The following is a 19,641-nucleotide window of genomic DNA, read 5'->3' on the forward strand; positions in this document are numbered from 1 at the left end:
TTCCTCTTGAAGTAGAGCGTTTCGCTCACTTAACGTTGTAAAACGAACGAAAAAATCAGCAATGGAATAGAAGCACTGGTTATTCTCAGAAGAGGCGGGTATATTCTTGTGATTTTGTTGACAAAACTTTGAGGGTTTGCTGTTTTGCAAGATATTGATTTCTTGCAGTGTTGACACGCAGTTTATAAGCTTATAAAGCTATAAAATAAGTTACTGCTAACTTCAGAGTAGTCTTTTGAGGTAATTTTATTGGTTCATGTTCATTATTTCCCTTGGAGTTATATTCTAATCTCGTCCAATTTTGCCTTCCAACAGCCGGAAAAAGAGCAAGGCGACTAGCGGCGGAAACGCCACATCATGAAGAGCGGCCGAAGAGAAATCATTTTTATACTCTGTTCCGACACGACGAAACGTTGGATTTTTCCTCTTGAAGTGAAACTTTTCGCTCACTTAACGTTTTAAAACGAACGAAAAAATCAGCAATGGCACAAAAGGACTGTTAATTCTCCAAAGGGGCGAGTATATTTATATCTATTTATGTGACAGTATATTTTTGTTGACAAAACTTTGCTGTTTTGCAAGATAAGCTTATTGTTTTTCTTGCAGTGTTGACCATGCAACTCATTTAACTTTTAGCTACTGCTAACTTAACAGCAGTCTTTTGAGCTCGTTTTTTCGGTCCATGTTTGTTATTTTCCTTGGAGTTTTATTTTCTAATCTCATTCCATTTTGCTTCATTTAAGAAAATTATTTTTATTCTCAGGTAAAATAGTCAGTCAAACAAACGTCTCGCTACACAGTGTCGTTGACATAAACTTAAGCTTACAGTTTATATAAACTGACAAGTTTTTCTCGCATAAGCTTATCTATTTCCAATTTTAGCATTTATTTGTGACAATCTTTACAGAGAACAAACACAACTACTTAAAATAATAGGGTATAACGGCAAAGATTTAGATGTGTGAGTATTTTTGACTGAGCTGAAATTAAGTCTTTTTAAACAATGTTAAAAGCGAGTGTAAAACTAGTGTGATTTCATTTTCATCAAAACATGATTTCATTTTCACCAAAAACATGTCCCCTTGCTTCTTGTAGGTGACTGGTAATTAGCCCATTCTTTTCATTTTTCAACTTTTTCTCAGTGTGTGGAAGGGAGTGTTTTTTCAAGTAACTCAACTGAATTGTGTCAAGTTCAAAAACATAGAGATTTTAACCTTCCAGATAGTAGTAAGGTCTAGTAACTCTTGCCAATAATATATTGGGTCTCGGTTTCGTCGCTTCTCGACGGTTGCTTGATCTCGCAAATCTAATTGGAGAAATGGAGATGTTTTAAATTGTCTAGGTATATTTTAACTAGCTCCTCAGAAACCACAAAGGTACACTGTTGAAGAAAAGTCTGTAATTTTTCTTTTAATTTTTTTCACTGTGTTCAGCTTTCCTTCATTGAAGGAATTTTTTTTTTTTGCGCTTTAGGCATTAAGTCATCAACTGGTTGTGCTGTTCCATCTAAAGAAGTAGCCGGAGATTCAAAAACACCTTAATTTTTCTTTATCCAAGAAAGGGCGTGGAATTCTGCCCATTGTGGAGCCAGCCAACCATTTTTACATGAAGCGCATTGCTGCTCTTTCTTAACCTTGCAGGTGTCTTTGTCAAATTCCAGTTATAACTCTCCGACATCATAGTGATAGTCACAAATTTTAGCAAAATAATTATAGCCGGGGACATGTTTTTCTAAACTTTTGGATGCTTTCATGTAATCATGATTAGCCGGGTCCTGTTAACAAAAGAAGAAAAAACTAATGGCTGCTCCTCCCCCTCTGTTACAAATTCCCTTTAAAATGTCATCTGACAGAACAGGTGCATCGTCAGTGCACAACGCTATGTCATGAGCAACCCTCTGGACATGCATTGCTCTCCATTCTTTATGTTTGTGATTTTCATTGTCAGCTAGTCACAGTTATCTTCTAAATTCCTTTGTCTGTTTTTTCATGGAATCTTAGAACATATAAATTCCCATTTTATAGAATTGCCATAGATAATGGCATCTCCAACTGTAGAATTAGTCCTTTCAGCTTCCCTTTGGCCACTGTCTTTGTGTGCTCGATGAATCCTGATGCAGTAATTAGAGTTCCAAATTCTGGACAATTTGGCATCTCTGAACCTGACTTGACAACAGCATTATCTTAAAAAATTAATAATTACTGCATCATAAATACTGTCCATGCAGTATTTATGATAAAGACCACATTAAAAAATGTCCGTTATTGGATTTCATCTCCAAAAGAATTGAATTTTAAAAAGAATCTATTGATATCTTGTTACAATCAATTTGTATGATGTGAAAATTTTTTTTCAAAAAAAGCAGGTTATATGGGGCTAGATCGATGTAAGTATTTGCATAAAGGAATATTAGAATGATTCCTTGGCAAAGCAAACAGCTCTTTATATTATGTGGTTTACAACATAACACCACTGCATTCTCTAGAGTCATGCAGTAAATATCAGCCTTATCCTTTTAATTTTTAGTAAACGATTTTTGAAAGTGAAATTTATTAGTTAATTATAAGTTCGCAAATGTAATAAAATTTTAATACTCCAGAAATGCTTGTATCAGCCATTTTAGAGGAGGTTTTAAAGTTAAAAAGGGTGATAGAGGGAGTGGGCAAGGTATTTTACAATGGCTTACAGACTATCTCATGAGGGGGTGCCAGAAAAAAAATATATTTAGAACATCATCGGGTGGGGGAGGGGGAGAGGGGCCTTTCAAAACATGAAAGGGAAAAAATAAAAATCATCATAGGCCCTCATCTGCATAAATTATGTACCCTCCCTCTGGATTGTTTAAGAATCTGCCACTGCCTGGGCACAAAAGCCACACACAGCGGGTGTAACCTTTTCTGGTAGAGTTTAAGACCTGTTGTTTAAATTGTAACAAAAAATAAATTGATGTAAGCTGTTTATTTACCATCACAGATCCATACCTGTAGATGTGATGAAAACACTGTATGCCTCAAGAATCACTTTGTTAATGGACGTTCTTGTTGAAGCAGTTCATAAACTTGTAAATTATGCATTCTTGTGTGAACGTTTTTGTGCACTTTCCCCATCAAGGGATAGATCCAGTCGTATATTAAATTTCTTACCTTTTTTTGGAACAAAATTATGTTTCCCTTTGAGGTTAAAAACAATTATTGGTATTCCACTGTAGTGATTTACATATCATTATAACAAATGTTATACCCCAAGTCAATTGTTAAATCTTTTACTTACTTTTGATCACCCTATAATAACTGATTATTTTTCATGGGTTTTGTGACGTCAGTAACCAGTGCTACAGTTTTCTACAGTCTGGTTTACCTTTTTCAGAAACAATTAAGGAAAAACACTAATATTATTTTCCTTTTCCATTCTGTCCACTGGGCTTATGCAAACTCTTCTTTATTTATGTAAGAACAGTTTAAACCACTGATTGTTTTGAAGAATGAAGTAATAAAATGCTTTTAATTTGCAATATTTCAAGCAAAGTATTAGTTGTTCATCATTTTGTGAATTCAGAAGACGACTATTATATGCACACTCAACTCTCTTATAAGCACTCTTGTACCTACCCTTTTTTTTTTTCTCGGAAAAACCAGAGGATGAAAAGTAAAGTAAGGAATATTTCTACAGAATGCTTATTAAATGATACATGGTAGGTATCTTGCTGTGTAAAAATGAATGGGACTTCTCAGATGAGGTGCTATCCATAAGCTGGATTGAGTGATGAGGCTGCAGCAGTGTAGTGTTTAATGACTTCTTCAATTGGGATTTTGCTTTTAAGGACAGCAAGGTCTGTACCTAAATTGAGAAACCAGAGAATAAAATCTGCAGTGTAAATTTTCTTCTCAGTATTACCTCAGTAAGGAAATGTGGTCCATGCAAGTTAAAGAAAAACTCTTTGACCTTGGCAGGATTCAAACCCACTACCCCAGAATGTTTAATTACTGATGGACCAAATGTACTCACTAGGGCAATGCGAAATTTAAGTGGTTTCCTTCACACACAGAAATTTACACTCCAGATATAATTCTCTGATTCCCCAGTTGCATCAGCACTGCACAGAACAAAATTTCATTATCCCTTAATTGTTGTGTTTTTTTTTTTTACTTTACTCCAAGTGTATTCTCATGTAGCAACGTGTAAAAAAACTGCAGGGGATAACTGACCCCTTAACTGCATGATGGATTTTTTTGGTAAAGATTTTGACAGGGACACTGAGTTGAGGATTTAATTACCCAAGTGTTATTTGATTTTATGTCAAACAATTTACTAACTTTAAAAACCAGCTACAGATGGCTAGGGACTGCAAAAAAAAATTTTTTCTGCTGAATAAATTATAAGACTTACGACATTTATTGCATTCAACAATTACATCAAAAGAACGCACTCCTTACACAGATTGGAGTCAACCTTGATTGCCATGAATGAAAGGATCTTGGGACGTGTATATGGCACCCCCTGCAGATTTTGCAGGGGCAGATGATATCACCAACTTAGCAAAGGAGAGAGAACCTAACGTTAACTCTAATCCAGGTTTGATTATTACTAGTTTTCATATATATAAAGTAGCAAAAGGCCCAAGTGATTGTCATGTTGACTTTGCAATATCCAGAATAAGAGCCAGACAATTATGCACGAGTCAACGAAAACCCTGACCCCCCCCCCCCCCGGAACAAGGTGGGGATACAAGGGAATAGTAGGGGATTTGATACAAAATCATGCCCGAGATGGTAGGGCATTGGAAGCGTTTAGTAGATTAATTTAGCTGCCCCGAGGGGGTGGGGATTTGTGAACAGACTGCAATGTCAAAGAATTTTTTAGATAAAACTAGTGAGCAGCACGTCTGCGAACTCTTACAGTTGTAAAACAACTTATTTTGTCCTACACGTTTCGTGTGACAAACGCACACTTCGTCAGGGAGTGTTACAAATATACAACATAAGTGACCTGTATATATACCTACATAAAAGATTAAAATAAATTTTACATCACGTAAAACCGCACCTACGCTAGCGGATTTACATGTAGGAAACAGGTGAAAAGGTGTGCAAGGTGTTACATATTTTGTGCTTGACATAATTTTGGGGCCCACAGTTTTAGCTAAAACCCCAGGGGTGGGGTATTAGGTAATGTTTTGAGTTTATGAAGGATCCCGAGGGGTGGGGATATTATTCAAGATTTGAGCAAGGTTTTTTTCCAGATCCCCACCTTGTCCCGGGGTGTGGGTGGGGGGGGGGGGGGGGGGGTTGTTGACTCATGCATTACTGCTGTGGTTTCCCTGAACAAAACAGTATCACTTTGCACTCTCAAAACAAAAGGATTAATGTGATTGACAGGAAGTTATGAAAGGTTCATGTTTTTCCTATCCCTTCCAAAACAAATGGGAAAATTATACTGCATTCTTAGATAGAGTTAAGAGCAAGAAAGACATCTTGACTCTCTCAAATCAATATCAAAGGCATGGAACTGAGCACCTAATTTGAGTTTATACAAAAACAAAAAAAAAACAACTTCATGTGTACAAGAATAGCTTTCAACCTGGGAAAAACAAATTTAAAAAAAAATGAGCTTCTTAATCTAATTTATTGAATTAATCAGCTACAAGTACAGTATTAGAAAATAGAAAAATGACACAAAGCTGACTTGACTTGAAATATTTCTCCTGTATTCAAACATCTCCAATGTGCATCTCCCTCAAATAGAACCTGAACATAAAAAAATCACTCAATTTGAGTAGAAAACGATGAAATCTAAAATATTTTGTAAATCCACATGAATGACTCGATTTTCAATTGGTCCGCAGTTTGAAATGATCTCTTAGTATTCAGTGCATATTATGTTACCGACCACATAAATTCATATAACAACACTGGCCTACTATTGTCCGTATTAGCTTGCCATTTTAACATTATCTTGATTGAAGATCAAAGATTTTTTTAGAAAATTGCTCTTTCTTCAGAAAAAAAACCCACTTCAAACAGTACAAAGATGTGCATCCATACATAAAGATTTGAAGTTATCTTACCTCCTTGATTGACAGAGCCGTCGGACCTTTCGCCTTCCACCGACACAGCAAAACCCCATCTACCTTTGACAGTTATCAAACTAAAAATTTTCCTTCAACCCAACAAATCTGCTGTAGAACGGAACATTTTTCACACAGTCACGCAGGAAAAATAACATGAGGCGTAGGAAAACTTCGATCGCTTCCAAACTAGAAAACTTCTGCAAAGTTTCCTAGCGCTTAAAAATATCCTTGCTATTTTTGTCCACCATCCTAGTAGCAGAAGACGTCTAAACACTGCTATTTTTATCCAAACCTCTAGAACAACTTAGCAAAGAGCCAAAGACAACTAAATTCGCCCCTTCCGCCGCCATGTTTGACGCGCTGGGGCTCTGGGGACGAGATTGGGGCACAAGCGCAAAGATCACCTCCTCCTTACCGCGGTGAAGGAAAATTAAGAAAAAAATGCCTTCTGTTACAACAAATCAGCATTAAATAATTTTGCCTTCAGTATGACATTATTATTGTTATTGTCGATGGGAATTTTGCTTCATATGCACTAAAAATATATATAACTGCAGAAAGAATGAGGAACTGGTAAGGTTACTACGCTCATACGAAAAGCAGATTTCTATAAATGCTATGAAAAAAATTGGAGCTCCGCTTTTAGGCTTGGCTAAATATATATATTATTGAGGGAACAAAAGACTGCAGTGCAACCACCTCGACCGCAACAGAGCAAAGACAAAAACAACAAGAGATAAAAAATACTCATATTGAGGGAGCAAAAGACTGCAGGGCAGCCACCTCGAACACAATAGAGCAAAAACAAAAACAACGAAAGATAAAAAAATACTCATATTGAGGGAGCAAAAGACTGCAGTGCAACCACCTCGACCACAATAGAGTAAAAGCAACAACGGAGAGAAATTAAAAATATTCATATTGAAGGAGCAACAGTATAGATAATAAAAAAGAAAGGTTAATTAGATTATAAGGCGCTAGAAACATAAAAATGAAAAGAGGAGAATACGGGAAATTAAAAAGATTGAGTTTTGGTAATATAAGGTAAATAAAATCAGTTAAAAGGAAATAGTGGTTAAATGGAGTTTTGAGATATAAAATATCTCGTTCTCAAAATCGTATGCTGTAGTGGATGGAAATTGTTGTTTGCACATTTGACATGACCACTGAGTATCATATCTTGTTGTGTGATGTAACTTACTAAGAATGGGTATTTTTTTTTATGTCCCCATTAAGGTGGAGCCATTTATTGTGGTGTAGATCGAAATAAACCATTGGTTGGATTTGTTGGAGAGGTGGCTTCTGAAGAAATCAAGCCGTTGTCGTGACCGGGATCTATGCATGAAATTGTTTCTGTAATAGAAAGGAGAAAGACTTCACTTCGCTCATGTTCCAGATTGTTTGTAAGCGTCGATTTGAACTAAAATCTAAAAAGTGAAGGGGGGAAAAAAACCTTGCAAAACTTTGACTATTTGAGGTTTCCTGATACACGCAGTAAAAACCGTGGGAAATATTCGTTGTAAATCTAGCAGAACCCTATTCAACAAGCCATTGAGGACACTAAATAAACCGTCTCCCAAGGATATCGCGGCTCAGCTTGGCCGACTCTTTGCGCGTTCCTAATTCCGAGCGAATGATCCTAATTGATGCCAATTCATGGTTCTAGATTCGTTTCCCTTGGCAACTGACCACCTCCGCGCGCGGGAAACACACGAACCAACGACCTCATCAGAGGAAACAACAGTGCTGCGAAAAATTGTGGCTGATAGCGGGTTAGTTAGTCTTAAAAATATTATTTAGTTTCGCCTTCGCGTTAATACTTCCGGTTTTGTCCATAACTAGTATAGCTACAGGTGTAATAAATTTCCCGGGTTTAAAGGGGGCAATAACTGTGGTGAAAACTTTACAACATACTTGATCAAGTACTTTTGCTTGAACATAAAATTGATTTTAGTAGCGAAACTGACGGGGGGGAGGTGGGGGGGGGGGGGGGGTGGAGGGTTGGGTCACGGCTACACCCCTTGTAAAACGTTGGTTTGTGTACAGCCGATACAAAACCAAAGGAAGTCATATGTTCGCTGCAAAGCGGAGTGAACGATACCAGGCTGATTTGGCAGTATCACATTTAAAAAGTCAGCAAGCAGTTACTGCTTGTGTGCGTGCGTCCTCCCGCTGCGCTATTTCTCAGAAAACGACACAATAAAATTCGTTTCGGTCTGGTGAAAGTAAAAACATTTGATATTTCCGTCACGCGAACTGAGCATGCGTAGACGGGCGCTGTTCCATACTGCTTGACTGCCGATCAACAGCTCTTTGAAAGTAGGGCCTACAGCGACCAAGGAGAAGAGATATCGTGAAGTTTTGGACGCCTTCCTATAACCAACATGTCTGTACAGGAAAACTGGCAAACAAAGAGACCCACCATCAGAGAAAGAACCACGTTTATGCTCAACAACGATCTCTTCAGCGATGTGAAGTTTGTGGTTCGTGAGAGCGATGGTGAAAGTGAAAGTAAACAAGTGATTCCAGCTCACAAGTTTGTGTTGTCGATTGGCAGTCCTGTGTTTGAAGCCATGTTTTACGGTGAGCTAGCGGAGACTAGAGACTCTATTGAACTGCCTGACTGTGAGTACGAGAGTCTATTGGAATTGTTTCGTTACATGTACAGCGATGAAGTGAATTTGAGCGGAAGTAATGTGATGGGAGTGTTATACTTGGCTAAGAAGTACATGGTGCCCTCACTCGCTGATAAATGCTCGGAATATTTGCAAAACAATTTAGATCCATCAAACGTTTTCAGCATTCTATCAACGGCTGAAAAGTATGAGGAGAAAGAGCTGGTGGATCGATGCTGGGAGGTTGTTGACAAGGAGGCAAAAGCGGCAGTGAAATCGGACGGATTTGCGACAATTGAGAGATCCTTACTTGAAGCAGTAGTCTCAAGAGATACTCTGACGATCCAAGAGATCGATTTGTTTAAAGCTGTTGATCAGTGGGCAACAAAGGAGTGCGAAACACAAGGCTTAACAGTGAATGGTGAACAGAAAAGAAGGATTCTTGGCGAAGAGATTATCAAAGCTATTCGCTTTCCGTTGATGAAAGAGGACGAATTTGCCACTGTTGTCCTTGATGCAAGCATTCTTACTCCAAGTAAAGTGGTGATCTTTTTTAAATTCTTCTCAGGCTGTTCATCATTGACTTCTTTAGTGGGATTTCCAGATACCAGACGGTCAGGAACAAAAGCCAAGGCTGCAGTCATTTACCGATGCGGCAGATTTGAATCGGTGTCAGTCGGCAATTTCTGGCGCTATGGTGGGAGTAAGAACTTTCTTGCTGTTACTGTGGACAAAGATATAACGTTGCATGGAGTTTGTTTGTTTGGCAGCGAGAATAAAAGTTACACTGTTTCCTTGGAGATAAAAGATGTCGGTAACAATTTGTGTCTTGTCTCAAAGTCAGGAACATTTTCTTCAAACCTTCTGCAATATAAACTTTTTAACTATCATGGATTTGAGGTTTTGTTTGATTCTCCAGTTAACTTGCAAAAGAACATTAAGTACCAGATAGAAGCGTTAGTATCTGGTCCACCATCCGGAAACGGAGAAAGGGGCTCCAGTACTGTTCAGTGCGATGGTGTGACATTTAAATTTTCAGACTGCACTTTAGGAAGGCCTAGTAACGGAACATCTCCTACACGAGGACAATTTCCTGAATTTCTGTTCTCGGTGTAGGTCTTTTCTTTTTCATGTCAGCGGACATGATCATAGAAGTAAAGATAGGAATACAACGCAGCCAATACATAATACCACAGGTAACCCAAGCTCTACGATTTGTGTCGATCAACAAACGTCAACAACGTAAACACCCTCTCTCCTCCACAGAGGCTTCTTACAAAGCTTGGGGAGAGGGAAATTAAACGAGTAGAGCCTGGGGGAGAGAAATATTAAAGCGCGCGGGGGAAGCTGGGAAGGGAGAAGAAAAGAGAGGAAGCTCCCGCCTTTTCCCCCTTTCCATCCGTTTTTCTTTCCTTTCCCCTCCTTTTTTCTACGTTTCTTTTCTTTCCACTGATGGAGCCTCTGCTGAGGAGAGAGGTAAACACCAGCATGAAATCATTTGAGCGGTAAGATGACCATTGCGTAATAGCTAACGTATAAGGGTTTGTATGGGGAAGAAGTATCGTATTTGAAAGCAAAATTAGGAACGATTTTCCAATAACAAGTATTTCACCTGACCTTCGATCCTGTGCAGTTTTTTTTTATTATTTTTGCGGTTTTTGGAGAAAGAGAGAGAGAGAGAGAGAGAGAGAGAGAGAGAGAGAGAGAGAGAGAGAGAGAGAGAGAGAGAGAGAGAGAGAGAGAGAGAGAGAGAGAGAAGGCGTGGGGACTCAAACTCCACGAGATCGCTTCAAATGGACCCAATGACTACAAAGGACGTGATAGAAATACCACAGGGCGCCCACAGAAACTGTGTGACCGTTTGTATTTTGAATTTATAGAGGAAATGTATGGGAATGTCGAAAATCCTCGTATTATCGTACTAGATTGTTATAAATATTCTCTCGAGTGAACGTCCAACGCTGAGCCCTTCAAATCGCTAAAATCGCCGTCTTCAACCTCAAAAACGACAACACACAACATTTAAGGTAAAAATACGTGCGTTTATTTTGATGGTAAATGAGAATATTTATCACAATCTAGTACGATAATACGAGGATTCTCGACATTCCCATACATTTCCTCTATTAATTCAAAATACAAACGGTCACACAGATTGTGTGGGCCCCCTGTAGAAATACAACACAAGCAATACGCAATAACAGAGGCCTGCAAGAGATTTTGATCATACAGCATCAATTTATGAGTATGATTATTGAAGAAATAATTGACATACAATAAACTTGAAGAGAATTTAGCAGTTGATAATAGAGAAGGGCTGTAATTTCAGTCAGCAGTGTATTAGTTTCTAGTATCGGAACTGTTACTCTAATCATGCTTAGTTGGCTAGTGCATGTACTTCACAAACTAATGAACAGGAACAATAATAATAAATAAGTGTATGACACGGATGAATTAGTCTAAATGATTGCAATATACTTCACCCTAAATCTACTTAGCCGCACTGTGAAGAGAATCATTGTAAATAAAATTCTCTCGCAATTCAGTTGAGGTGAATTTATATGTGCATGCACTTTCCTTTGTTCACAGTGGAACGAACTATCAGTTCAATTTATTAAGTCAGTTTAATCTAGTCTTAGTGAAGAGAACACAGTTGTAAATAAAATTCTCGTGATTCAGTTGTGTGAAGAGATGATGGTTGTGTATAATTTATGTGCCGTTCCTCTGATCACAAGCAGAACGAATTTATCAATTCAGCGCGCTGAATTGAAGTTCAGCCACGAGTGTCTTCTTGTCCTTTTCTTATTTTCGAAAGCAAGAAACTACGATGGTTCTCGGATCTTATCGGTACTGAATTTTGGTAACTTTACCGATAAATGCATGAATCGTCGCTCTAATACTAGTGAGATATCTTGTTAGTTCACGGTCTCTCAAGCCCCTACACCCCCCCCCCCCACCCCACCCTCCCATTCACTGGAAAGTCGTTCCTCCCATGACCACTACTCTTGGTATCTTGGTGTTCTTTTCTTTTCATTACAAGTAGACGGACGATCGTAGTTTCAGGCCCGATGAGAGAGTGGATTGGCATTCACCAAAAAAATGTTACTTTTAATATATGGATTCAAATTTAAGTTCGTTGATTTTCATGGGAATATGTCATTTCAAACCGGACCCGAAACTATATCAGTGGGATATAATGAAATAAAAACAATTCTATTTTATTTCTGACGTAATTTTAAATATCTATGGAGAAAAATGGAAAGTTCGCAATTTTATTTGGTTTAATAATTAACTCCCCACATCATGTGGGGTGCCTGCACCTGCATAATCTTTACGTTTCTGTGTGCTTGATTGCACAAAGAAACACCCCCAAGAAATTTAAAATGAGACAACGACAAAAGAAACGTTTTATTTCGTTTTTCAAAATGAGGCAATTTTGCTGGGACAGACACCTTAAATGCAGGCAGTCGCTGGACAATACAGTATCACATTTAACATCAAGGAATTAACGCTTGTGGATGAAATACCTCGAGTGTGACCATGGTCAGCTGTAATTAGCACAATTTTCCGGCCGTGCAGTTTCTCAGAAATCCATGCAAAAATATTTGCGTACAGCTCACAATCCGTTCAGATCTGTAACGCAAACTTAGCCTTTGGCGATGCAAAGTAATATATCAAAAACAAGGAAGAGTGTTTCCTCCGATTTCCAAACACCGAGAAGCAGGTTGGAAAAACGAGGTGCAGCCGAGTTTTTTTTAACCAACTTCGAGGTGTTTGGAAATAGCAGGAAACACTCTTTAGAGTGTTTGAAATAGCTTCTCCTAGGAGAAGAGATATCGTGACGTTTTGGACGCGTTCCTTTAACCAACATGTCTGTACAAGAAAACTGGCAAACAAAGAGATTCACCATCAGAGAAAGAACCAAATTTATGATCAACAACGCTCTCTTCAGCGATGTGAAGTTTGTGGTTCGTAAGAGCGATGGTGAAAGTGAAAGTAAGCAAGTGATTCCAGCTCACAAGTTTGTGCTGTCGATTGGCAGTCCTGTGTTTGAAGCCATGTTTTACGGTGAGCTAGCGGAGACTAAAGACTCTATTGAACTGCCTGACTGTGAGGACGAGAATCTGTTGGAGTTGTTTCGTTACATGTACAGCGATGACGTGAATTTGAGCGGAAATAATGTAATGAGAGTGTTATCCTTGGCTAAGAAGTACATGGTGCCTTCACTCGCTGATAAATGTACGGAATATTTGCAAAACAATTTAGATCCGTCAAATGTTTTCAACATTCTGCCAACGGCTGAAAAGTATGAGGAGAAAGAGCTTGTGGATCGATGCTGGAAAGTGATCGACAGGCAAACAGAAGCAGCCGTGAAATCGGATGGATTTGCGACAATTGAGAAATCCTTACTTGAAGCAGTAGTCTCAAGAGATACATTGAGAGTGAAAGAGGTCGATTTGTTTAAAGCTGTTGATTCATGGGCAACAAAACAATGTCAAAAGCAAGACTTGTCAGCAGATGGTGAATCGAAAAGAAAGATTCTGGGTGAGCGAATTGTTAAATCAATACGCTTCCCAGTAATGAAACAAGAAGAATTTGCAGCTGTTGTCCTTGACGCAAACATATTTACTCGAGACAAAATAATTACCTTTTTCAAGTATTTCAGTTCGAATTTGACCTCTCCAGTGGGATTTCTAGAAACCAGACGGTCTGCTATCATTCAGCGATGTGGCAGATTTGAATCGGTGGCACCGAGTGCTTGGCAATACAATGGGAACAAAGACCGTGTGAGCAAAGACATAATTTTACGTGGATTTTGTTTGTGCTCATATGACAGTGAGAACGAGAACTACAATGTTACTTTGGAAATAAAGAATGCTAGTAACAATTTATGTCTTGCCTCAAGATCAGGAACATTTTCTTCAAAACGTTTGCAATATAAACTTGCTAACTATCATGGATTTGAGGTTTTGTTTGATTCTCTAGTTAACTTGAAAAAGGACACTAAGTACCAGATAGAAGCGTTAATATCTGGTCCACCATCTTGGAAAGGGGAATCTTGGAGTTCTTTTCTTTTCTAACCGCGAATCGAGATCCCGCTCAGTTCCAGGCGTTGAGGTAGTGATGAGCGGCGCAAAGAAAATTGCAATGTGTTCAAAAATAAAGGCAAAAGAATATATCTGGAGTGGGTAATAAACGGGAGGAGACTGGGGAGAGGGGGCAAAAGAACCGGGGGCAACTATAAGTAAGCGGTAACAAGGCGTCCTCTCGCGTTCTGCCTCTTCGTCTTTATTATTTGCTCGCATTGCACTTTTCTTTGCGCGAGTCCGCACTATGTGAACGCCTGAAACAGAATGGCAGAGCAGGAACTCGATGTGCGGGACACTGCAGATAAACCAGATTACTGCCCAGTTCGCGGGTAAATTAATCGCGAGAGACTTAATTTAACTATGTGGCGGCTCTAATAACGTGAAGAGCTCCATTGGCTTCCGGTCAGTCAGTGTATTGTTCAGTAAGATTCTGCCGTGCGTTTCTTTTTAAGCGCTGAATGGGGCTAGTGGTTCCTTAGCGATGATACGGCTAAAACTTATGGCGATTTCTTATGAGGCATTCTCTGTGGAACAATTACTTTGCTTTCAACATTTAAAGACCTTAAGAACTAAGCTTAAACCCTACTCCATGTAGACTGTAATACCTCCGTAGTTTGTAATATAATTTGTTTGACTTTCTACTTCATTCGAGACCTTTTGAAACGGGGAGGCTTCGAGTCGCTACAAAAAATGCCCCAGATTATGCGCCCACGCGGCTTGTCACAGCCTCGCCTCTCGTCGCGAACTCTGCGCGCTAAAAAAATAGCATATGAAATAGCGAAAGGGCACTTGTCCAAAGTATGGTGTTTGTGGGGTTTAAACGTCTATTTTGCTGTGCTATGATGAAAACTGGGCAACATACTTGACGAAGTACTTTTGCTCAAACAATAAATGGGGGTTGGGGGGGGGGGGGGGGTTGAAGATTGCAGAGAAGTTGGATACAGCTACACCATTTACCAATTAGTATTGCTGTAGTTACATACAATATAAAAACAAAGAAGTCAAAAGGCTGATTTGACAGTCTCACATTTAAAAAAACAGCAAGGGATTATTGCTTTTTTTGCGCTTGTCGATGGAGTACCTCTAGTGTGACCACTTGAATGTGAACTATTTAGCAGTACTTTCCGGCTATACTAGAAGTTTTAGACCTTTCACTGGCTTTATCCATAGTTATAGTTTTTCTATGGCTCCTGCAGGTTACTATTGTCTAACCGAAGGGCATCCTTCAAGTTGTTTGATTTAGTCTACTGCTAGTGCTATTGCTGATCCTGAAGTCAGGCATGAGGTCCCGCTACCGTGATTACTCCTGTTTGGAGAAGTAGTCTTGCTAAGTCAACAAATCTCAAAAAAAAGAGAAACTCTGGTATAGACCCTTGATCACAAAAACAAACCAAAAATACAGTCAACAAGCTTTATTGCGGACATCGATATTCCCGAGACCGCGAATCAGTCCTTAAGGTGGGGGTACACATGAATATGGATGGAATTTTCAGAGGTTTAAAGGGGAAGTATCACGAAAATTTTCTGTCATTTCAAAACCCCAAAATGTTTGACTGTCAGCAGAAACAACGAAATAATTGTCAAGTTTGTTAAAAATTATCACCCCAATGCAATAAACCTGTCGATTAGTGCCTCTGGCCAGAGAGAGTAGGCCGGTTTGGATTGAAACTTGAAAAATAATAGGCTAATGTTTTTCAAGTTCTCGCATTTTTGTTTCCAAAACAGTGCGCTAGAACAGATCACGAGTTGTTTCTTTCAAGAATTGAGTTGATTTCTTTCCTCTCGTCATTCTAGAAACCCAGAAGAAAGAAAATTATTTTCGGAACACTAACAGGCAGTTGATATCCACGCAATAGCACCCCAGGTTGCTAGTGGACTAGCTTGGTATCCGTCTATTAATTATTAACTACAAATTCTAATTTTAAAACTTTACTAAATCTTCAATATTTCTTATTTCTCTTAATTTTACTACTCTTTTGAGAAAAACTATCTTCTCCCAAATATACTTAAAAATCACCCAAAAATTTACAAAACACCCCAAAACATTGATTTGTGTAATGAGCATAGGGTTTTTGTATTGCTTGAAACGCGAACGAGATATTTCCGTTGAACCGATTTTAAGCGGCGTGAAAACGGCTTTCATGTAGACTCCCGCCTTAATAGCGAGAGTCCGTAATAGCGTGAATTTCAGTAAAACGTCTGTAATTTATTTTTGCCGGGGATTTAGCTGTAGTCGGTATTGTCAGGGTGTCCATAAACTCTGAGCGAGGTGTCCGTAAGGCGAACGTTGACTGTACAACACCAGGCTCATTTATTTATCTATTTATTTATTTATTTATTTATTTACCGGGTAGATCTGTCACTCATTTTAGACCGCTCTAAATAATAATAATAATAATAATAATAATAATAATAATAATAATAATAACACCAACGTTGCACCAACGTTGAAGTCGAACCACAACTACAACCTCTCGACAATGAGCGATTCAACCTCAGAAGCGCGGTGACAAGTCCGGAGGCAAGACTGGACATGAAAGCAGGGGGCTTTTGGTCTCGAGGAGTTACAGCATTTTTCGATGTCAGAGTAACGCATGTTAACTCCAAGTGTAACAAGGGAAAAGCAAAATCTTTAAACAGCAGGAGGAGGAGAAAAGCGGAAGTACCAACAGACCAACAGAGGGTGCTGAACGTTGAAATGGAATCTTTCACTTCCCTAGTTTTTGGAACCAACGGTGGGATGGGAGCCGACTGCAATTGCTTTCTCAAACGCCTAGCCGAGAAGCTCTCAGAAAAGAATGAGGAACCTTATCACATTACTATAACTTGGATTAGAACATTGCTTTCTTTTGAGATTTTAAGGTCGGTACATACATGCGTAAGAGGCTCCAGGACACCTTTCCACAAAATTCCACAAGGGGATTTCATCGATGACTGTCGCCTAAACGCTGGCCAAGCGTGTGTCCGTTGATTTTCTGTGAATTGTTTTATTTTGGAATTGGAACTTTTAACTTGTAAATAATTTGGAATATGTTGATGAAGATGTTGTTTTTTATCATTTTTATTATTATTATTATGACATTTGGTTTTTCTTTAAAAAATTTGTGCTTGAAAGTTAGTCTCGAAATCGAAATGAATTGTAGGTTTTTATAGTTCTTTTTTTCAACTTTTAACTTGTAAATAACAATTTGCTTAGTATATGTTAATAAAGAGATAATTATTTAAAAATAATAATAATAATAATAATAATAATAATAATAGTAATAATAATAATAATACTAATAGTAATAATAATAATAATAATACTAATAATAATAATAATATTAATAACAAAATTAATAATAAAAAAACAACAATAATAATAAAAACAATAATAATAAAAAGAAAAAAATAATAAAAAGAAAATTGACAGCTGCAATGAAACTCCTAGATAACGAGAGCTCGACCGGTCTGCTCGACCTATCGCCAGATGTCCTGCAAGGGCTACAGGACAAGCAACCACAGGCAGCTGATATCGCAGAGGAGAGTTTGTTACATGGCCCAATTGATTATATTCCGCCAAATGTTTATGACCTCATAGACCAAGAATCGATCTACAACTCGGCAAGTAAAACCAAGGGCTCAGCCGGACCATCTGGAATGGACGCAGAGCTGTATAAGAGAATCCTGTGCTCTAAGAATTTCAAGACCGAGGGCAAAATATTGAGAGAAGAGCTAGCCGTGTTCACAAGAAATCTGCTAAGGAAATCGTACCACCCATCCTTACTTGAAGCGTTCACGTCCTGCAGGCTTATCCAGCTCGATAAGAACCCGGGAATCAGACCAATTGGTGTTGGAGAGGTACTAAGGAGAATAGTGGAGAAAACGGTCAGCGGTTTCTTAAAGGAGGAAATAAAAGAAGCGGCGGGTCCCCTACAAGTTTGCGCTGGTCATAATGCAGGAGCGGGGGCTGCTATCCATGCAAGGAGCCAAGTGTTTGTTGAAGAAGAAACAGATGGAATATTGCTAATTGATGCTAGTAACGCTTTTAACCAAATGAATAGGTCAGCGGCCTTACACAATATCCAGATCATGTGCAAAGAAATGGCGCTCTATGTTATTAACACATATAGAAGCCCATCTAGACTGTTTATTTGAGGGGGAGGTGAAATACTTTCTCGAGATGCCATGGTACGCACTTAATACATCCATAACGATACAGAATTTGAGGGATCATTGCCCATTGGTTAAACAGGTGTGGCTAGCAGACGACTCAGCTGGAGGAGGGAGTATAGTGCAGTTATACAACTGGTACAGGCAATTGAGTAAAGAAGGTCAAAAGTTTGGCTACCTTGTGAATGGGAGAAAGAGCTGGCTTATTGTCAAGTCGGACGTACTTGCAGTTGAAGCAAAGAAGGTGTTTGGAGATGAGGTTAATATTGCAACTGAAGGCCAGCGCCACTTAGGGGCCGTCATCGGATCTCAAGAGTTCAAAGATCAATATTGTCGGGAAAAGGTCCTTGGATGGAAAGGAGAACTCGAAGCCCTATCTGAGATAGCAAGGAGCCAGCCTCATGCAGCCTACACTGTTTTCACGAAGGGTTACAAATCCAAGTTTACCTATTTCATGCGCACAATAGAGTCGTTTGAAGATTACGTTGACCCTATTCAAGAGGCGATTGACGACTTACTCCTCCCAACACTATTCGGTCAAACGGAGCCCTTCCCTAGCAATCTGCGTCAGCTTGTTACTTTGACACCCGCTCAAGGAGGGCTTGGCGTACCTGACTTACAGTTTGAAGCTCCACAGCAGTTTGCTGCTTCTACGACAATAACAGCATCGCACGTAGATTCCATCACCAAACAGAGCACTTTCATGGTGGCAGGCGAGAGGTCCACGGAGGAGTTAAAAAGACAACATCAAGCTTTAAAAATTGCGTCGGTGAAATCGAGAATGGAAAGTATTGATTCCACTCTACCCTCGGATCTGCCGTGGTCAGTTAACCAGTCGAGAGACAAGGGTGCGAGCTCGTGGCTTACCGCAGTACCCCTTGTTGATCAAGGCTTAGTGATGAATAAACAAGAATTCAGAGACTCTCTGCGTTTGAGGTATAATTTTCCCCTGTCTGATTTACCAAGCAAGTGTGTTTGTGGGGAGAAGTATACCGTTTGCCATGCCCTGTCATGCAAAAAGGGAGGGTTCGTGGTGCAGAGACACGATGGCGTCCGCAACCTACTTACCTCTTTTCTTGGTAAGATTTGCACCAACGTTGAAGTCGAACCACAACTACAACCTCTCGACAATGAGCGATTCAACCTCAGAAGCGCGGTGACAAGTCCGGAGGCAAGACTGGACATGAAGGCAGGGGGCTTTTAATCTCGAGGAGTTACAGCATTTTTCGATGTCAGAGTAACGCATGTTAACTCCAAGTGTACCAGGGAAAAGCAACATCGACAATCTTTAAAGAGCAGAAGACGAGAAAAAGCGGAAGTACCTAGTTTTTGGAACCAACGGTGGGATGGGAGCCGACTGCAATTGCTTTCTTAAACGCCTAGCCGAGAAGCTCTCAGAAAAGAATGAGGAACCTTATCACATTACTATAACTTGGATTAGAACATTGCTTTCTTTTGAGATTTTAAGGTCGGTACACACATGCGTAAGAGGCTCCAGGACACCTTTCCACAAAATTCCACAAGGGGATTTCATCGATGACTGTCGCCTAAACGTTGGCCAAGCGTGTGTCCGTCGATTTTCTGTGAATTCTTTTTTTTTTTTTTTGGAATCGGAACTTTTAACTTGTAAATAGTTTGGAATATGTTGATTAAGATCTTGTTTTTTATTATTTTTATTATTATTATGACATTTGTATTTTCTTTTGAAAAGTTTGTG

At 39.1% G+C, this 19,641-nt stretch overlaps 2 protein-coding genes, 1 long non-coding RNA gene and 2 pseudogenes across 4 annotated transcripts in view; 4 read left to right on the forward strand and 1 right to left on the reverse strand.

Moving 5' to 3' along the window:
- Positions 1–11,372, forward strand: part of LOC146479648 (BTB/POZ domain-containing protein 6-like) — a 74,632-nt gene extending 63,260 nt beyond the window's left edge. Inside the window, exon 2 of the mRNA XM_085110505.1 lies at positions 10,152–11,372. The gene's annotated coding sequence lies outside the window, so the exon portion shown is untranslated. The remainder of the gene's footprint in view (positions 1–10,151) is intronic.
- LOC146479658 (uncharacterized) lies at positions 5,604–6,735 on the reverse strand. Its single transcript, XR_014864865.1, has 2 exons — positions 6,065–6,735; positions 5,604–5,744 (listed from the first exon to the last, which is right to left on the reverse strand). It is a non-coding gene; the product is annotated as an uncharacterized LOC146479658 (long non-coding RNA).
- Positions 8,395–11,372, forward strand: LOC146479659 (BTB/POZ domain-containing protein 6 pseudogene; annotated as a pseudogene). The gene is made up of 2 exons (XR_014864861.1): positions 8,395–9,924; positions 10,159–11,372. The product of XR_014864861.1 is annotated as a BTB/POZ domain-containing protein 6 pseudogene (transcript).
- A 1,154-nt stretch (positions 11,373–12,526) lies between these two features.
- Positions 12,527–13,763, forward strand: LOC146479660 (BTB/POZ domain-containing protein 6-like). Its single transcript, XM_085110294.1, has one exon. The coding sequence runs from the start codon at positions 12,552–12,554 to the stop codon at positions 13,761–13,763; it is 1,212 nt and encodes a 403-aa protein (XP_084966420.1). The 5' UTR covers positions 12,527–12,551.
- A 3,405-nt stretch (positions 13,764–17,168) lies between these two features.
- LOC146479661 (uncharacterized) overlaps positions 17,169–19,641 on the forward strand; it is a 153,003-nt pseudogene continuing 150,530 nt past the window's right edge.

The sequence above is a fragment of the Pavona decussata genome, unplaced genomic scaffold, assembly GCF_977016875.1.
Source record: "Pavona decussata unplaced genomic scaffold, jaPavDecu1.1 SCAFFOLD_58, whole genome shotgun sequence".
Taxonomy (NCBI): domain Eukaryota; kingdom Metazoa; phylum Cnidaria; class Anthozoa; order Scleractinia; family Agariciidae; genus Pavona; species Pavona decussata.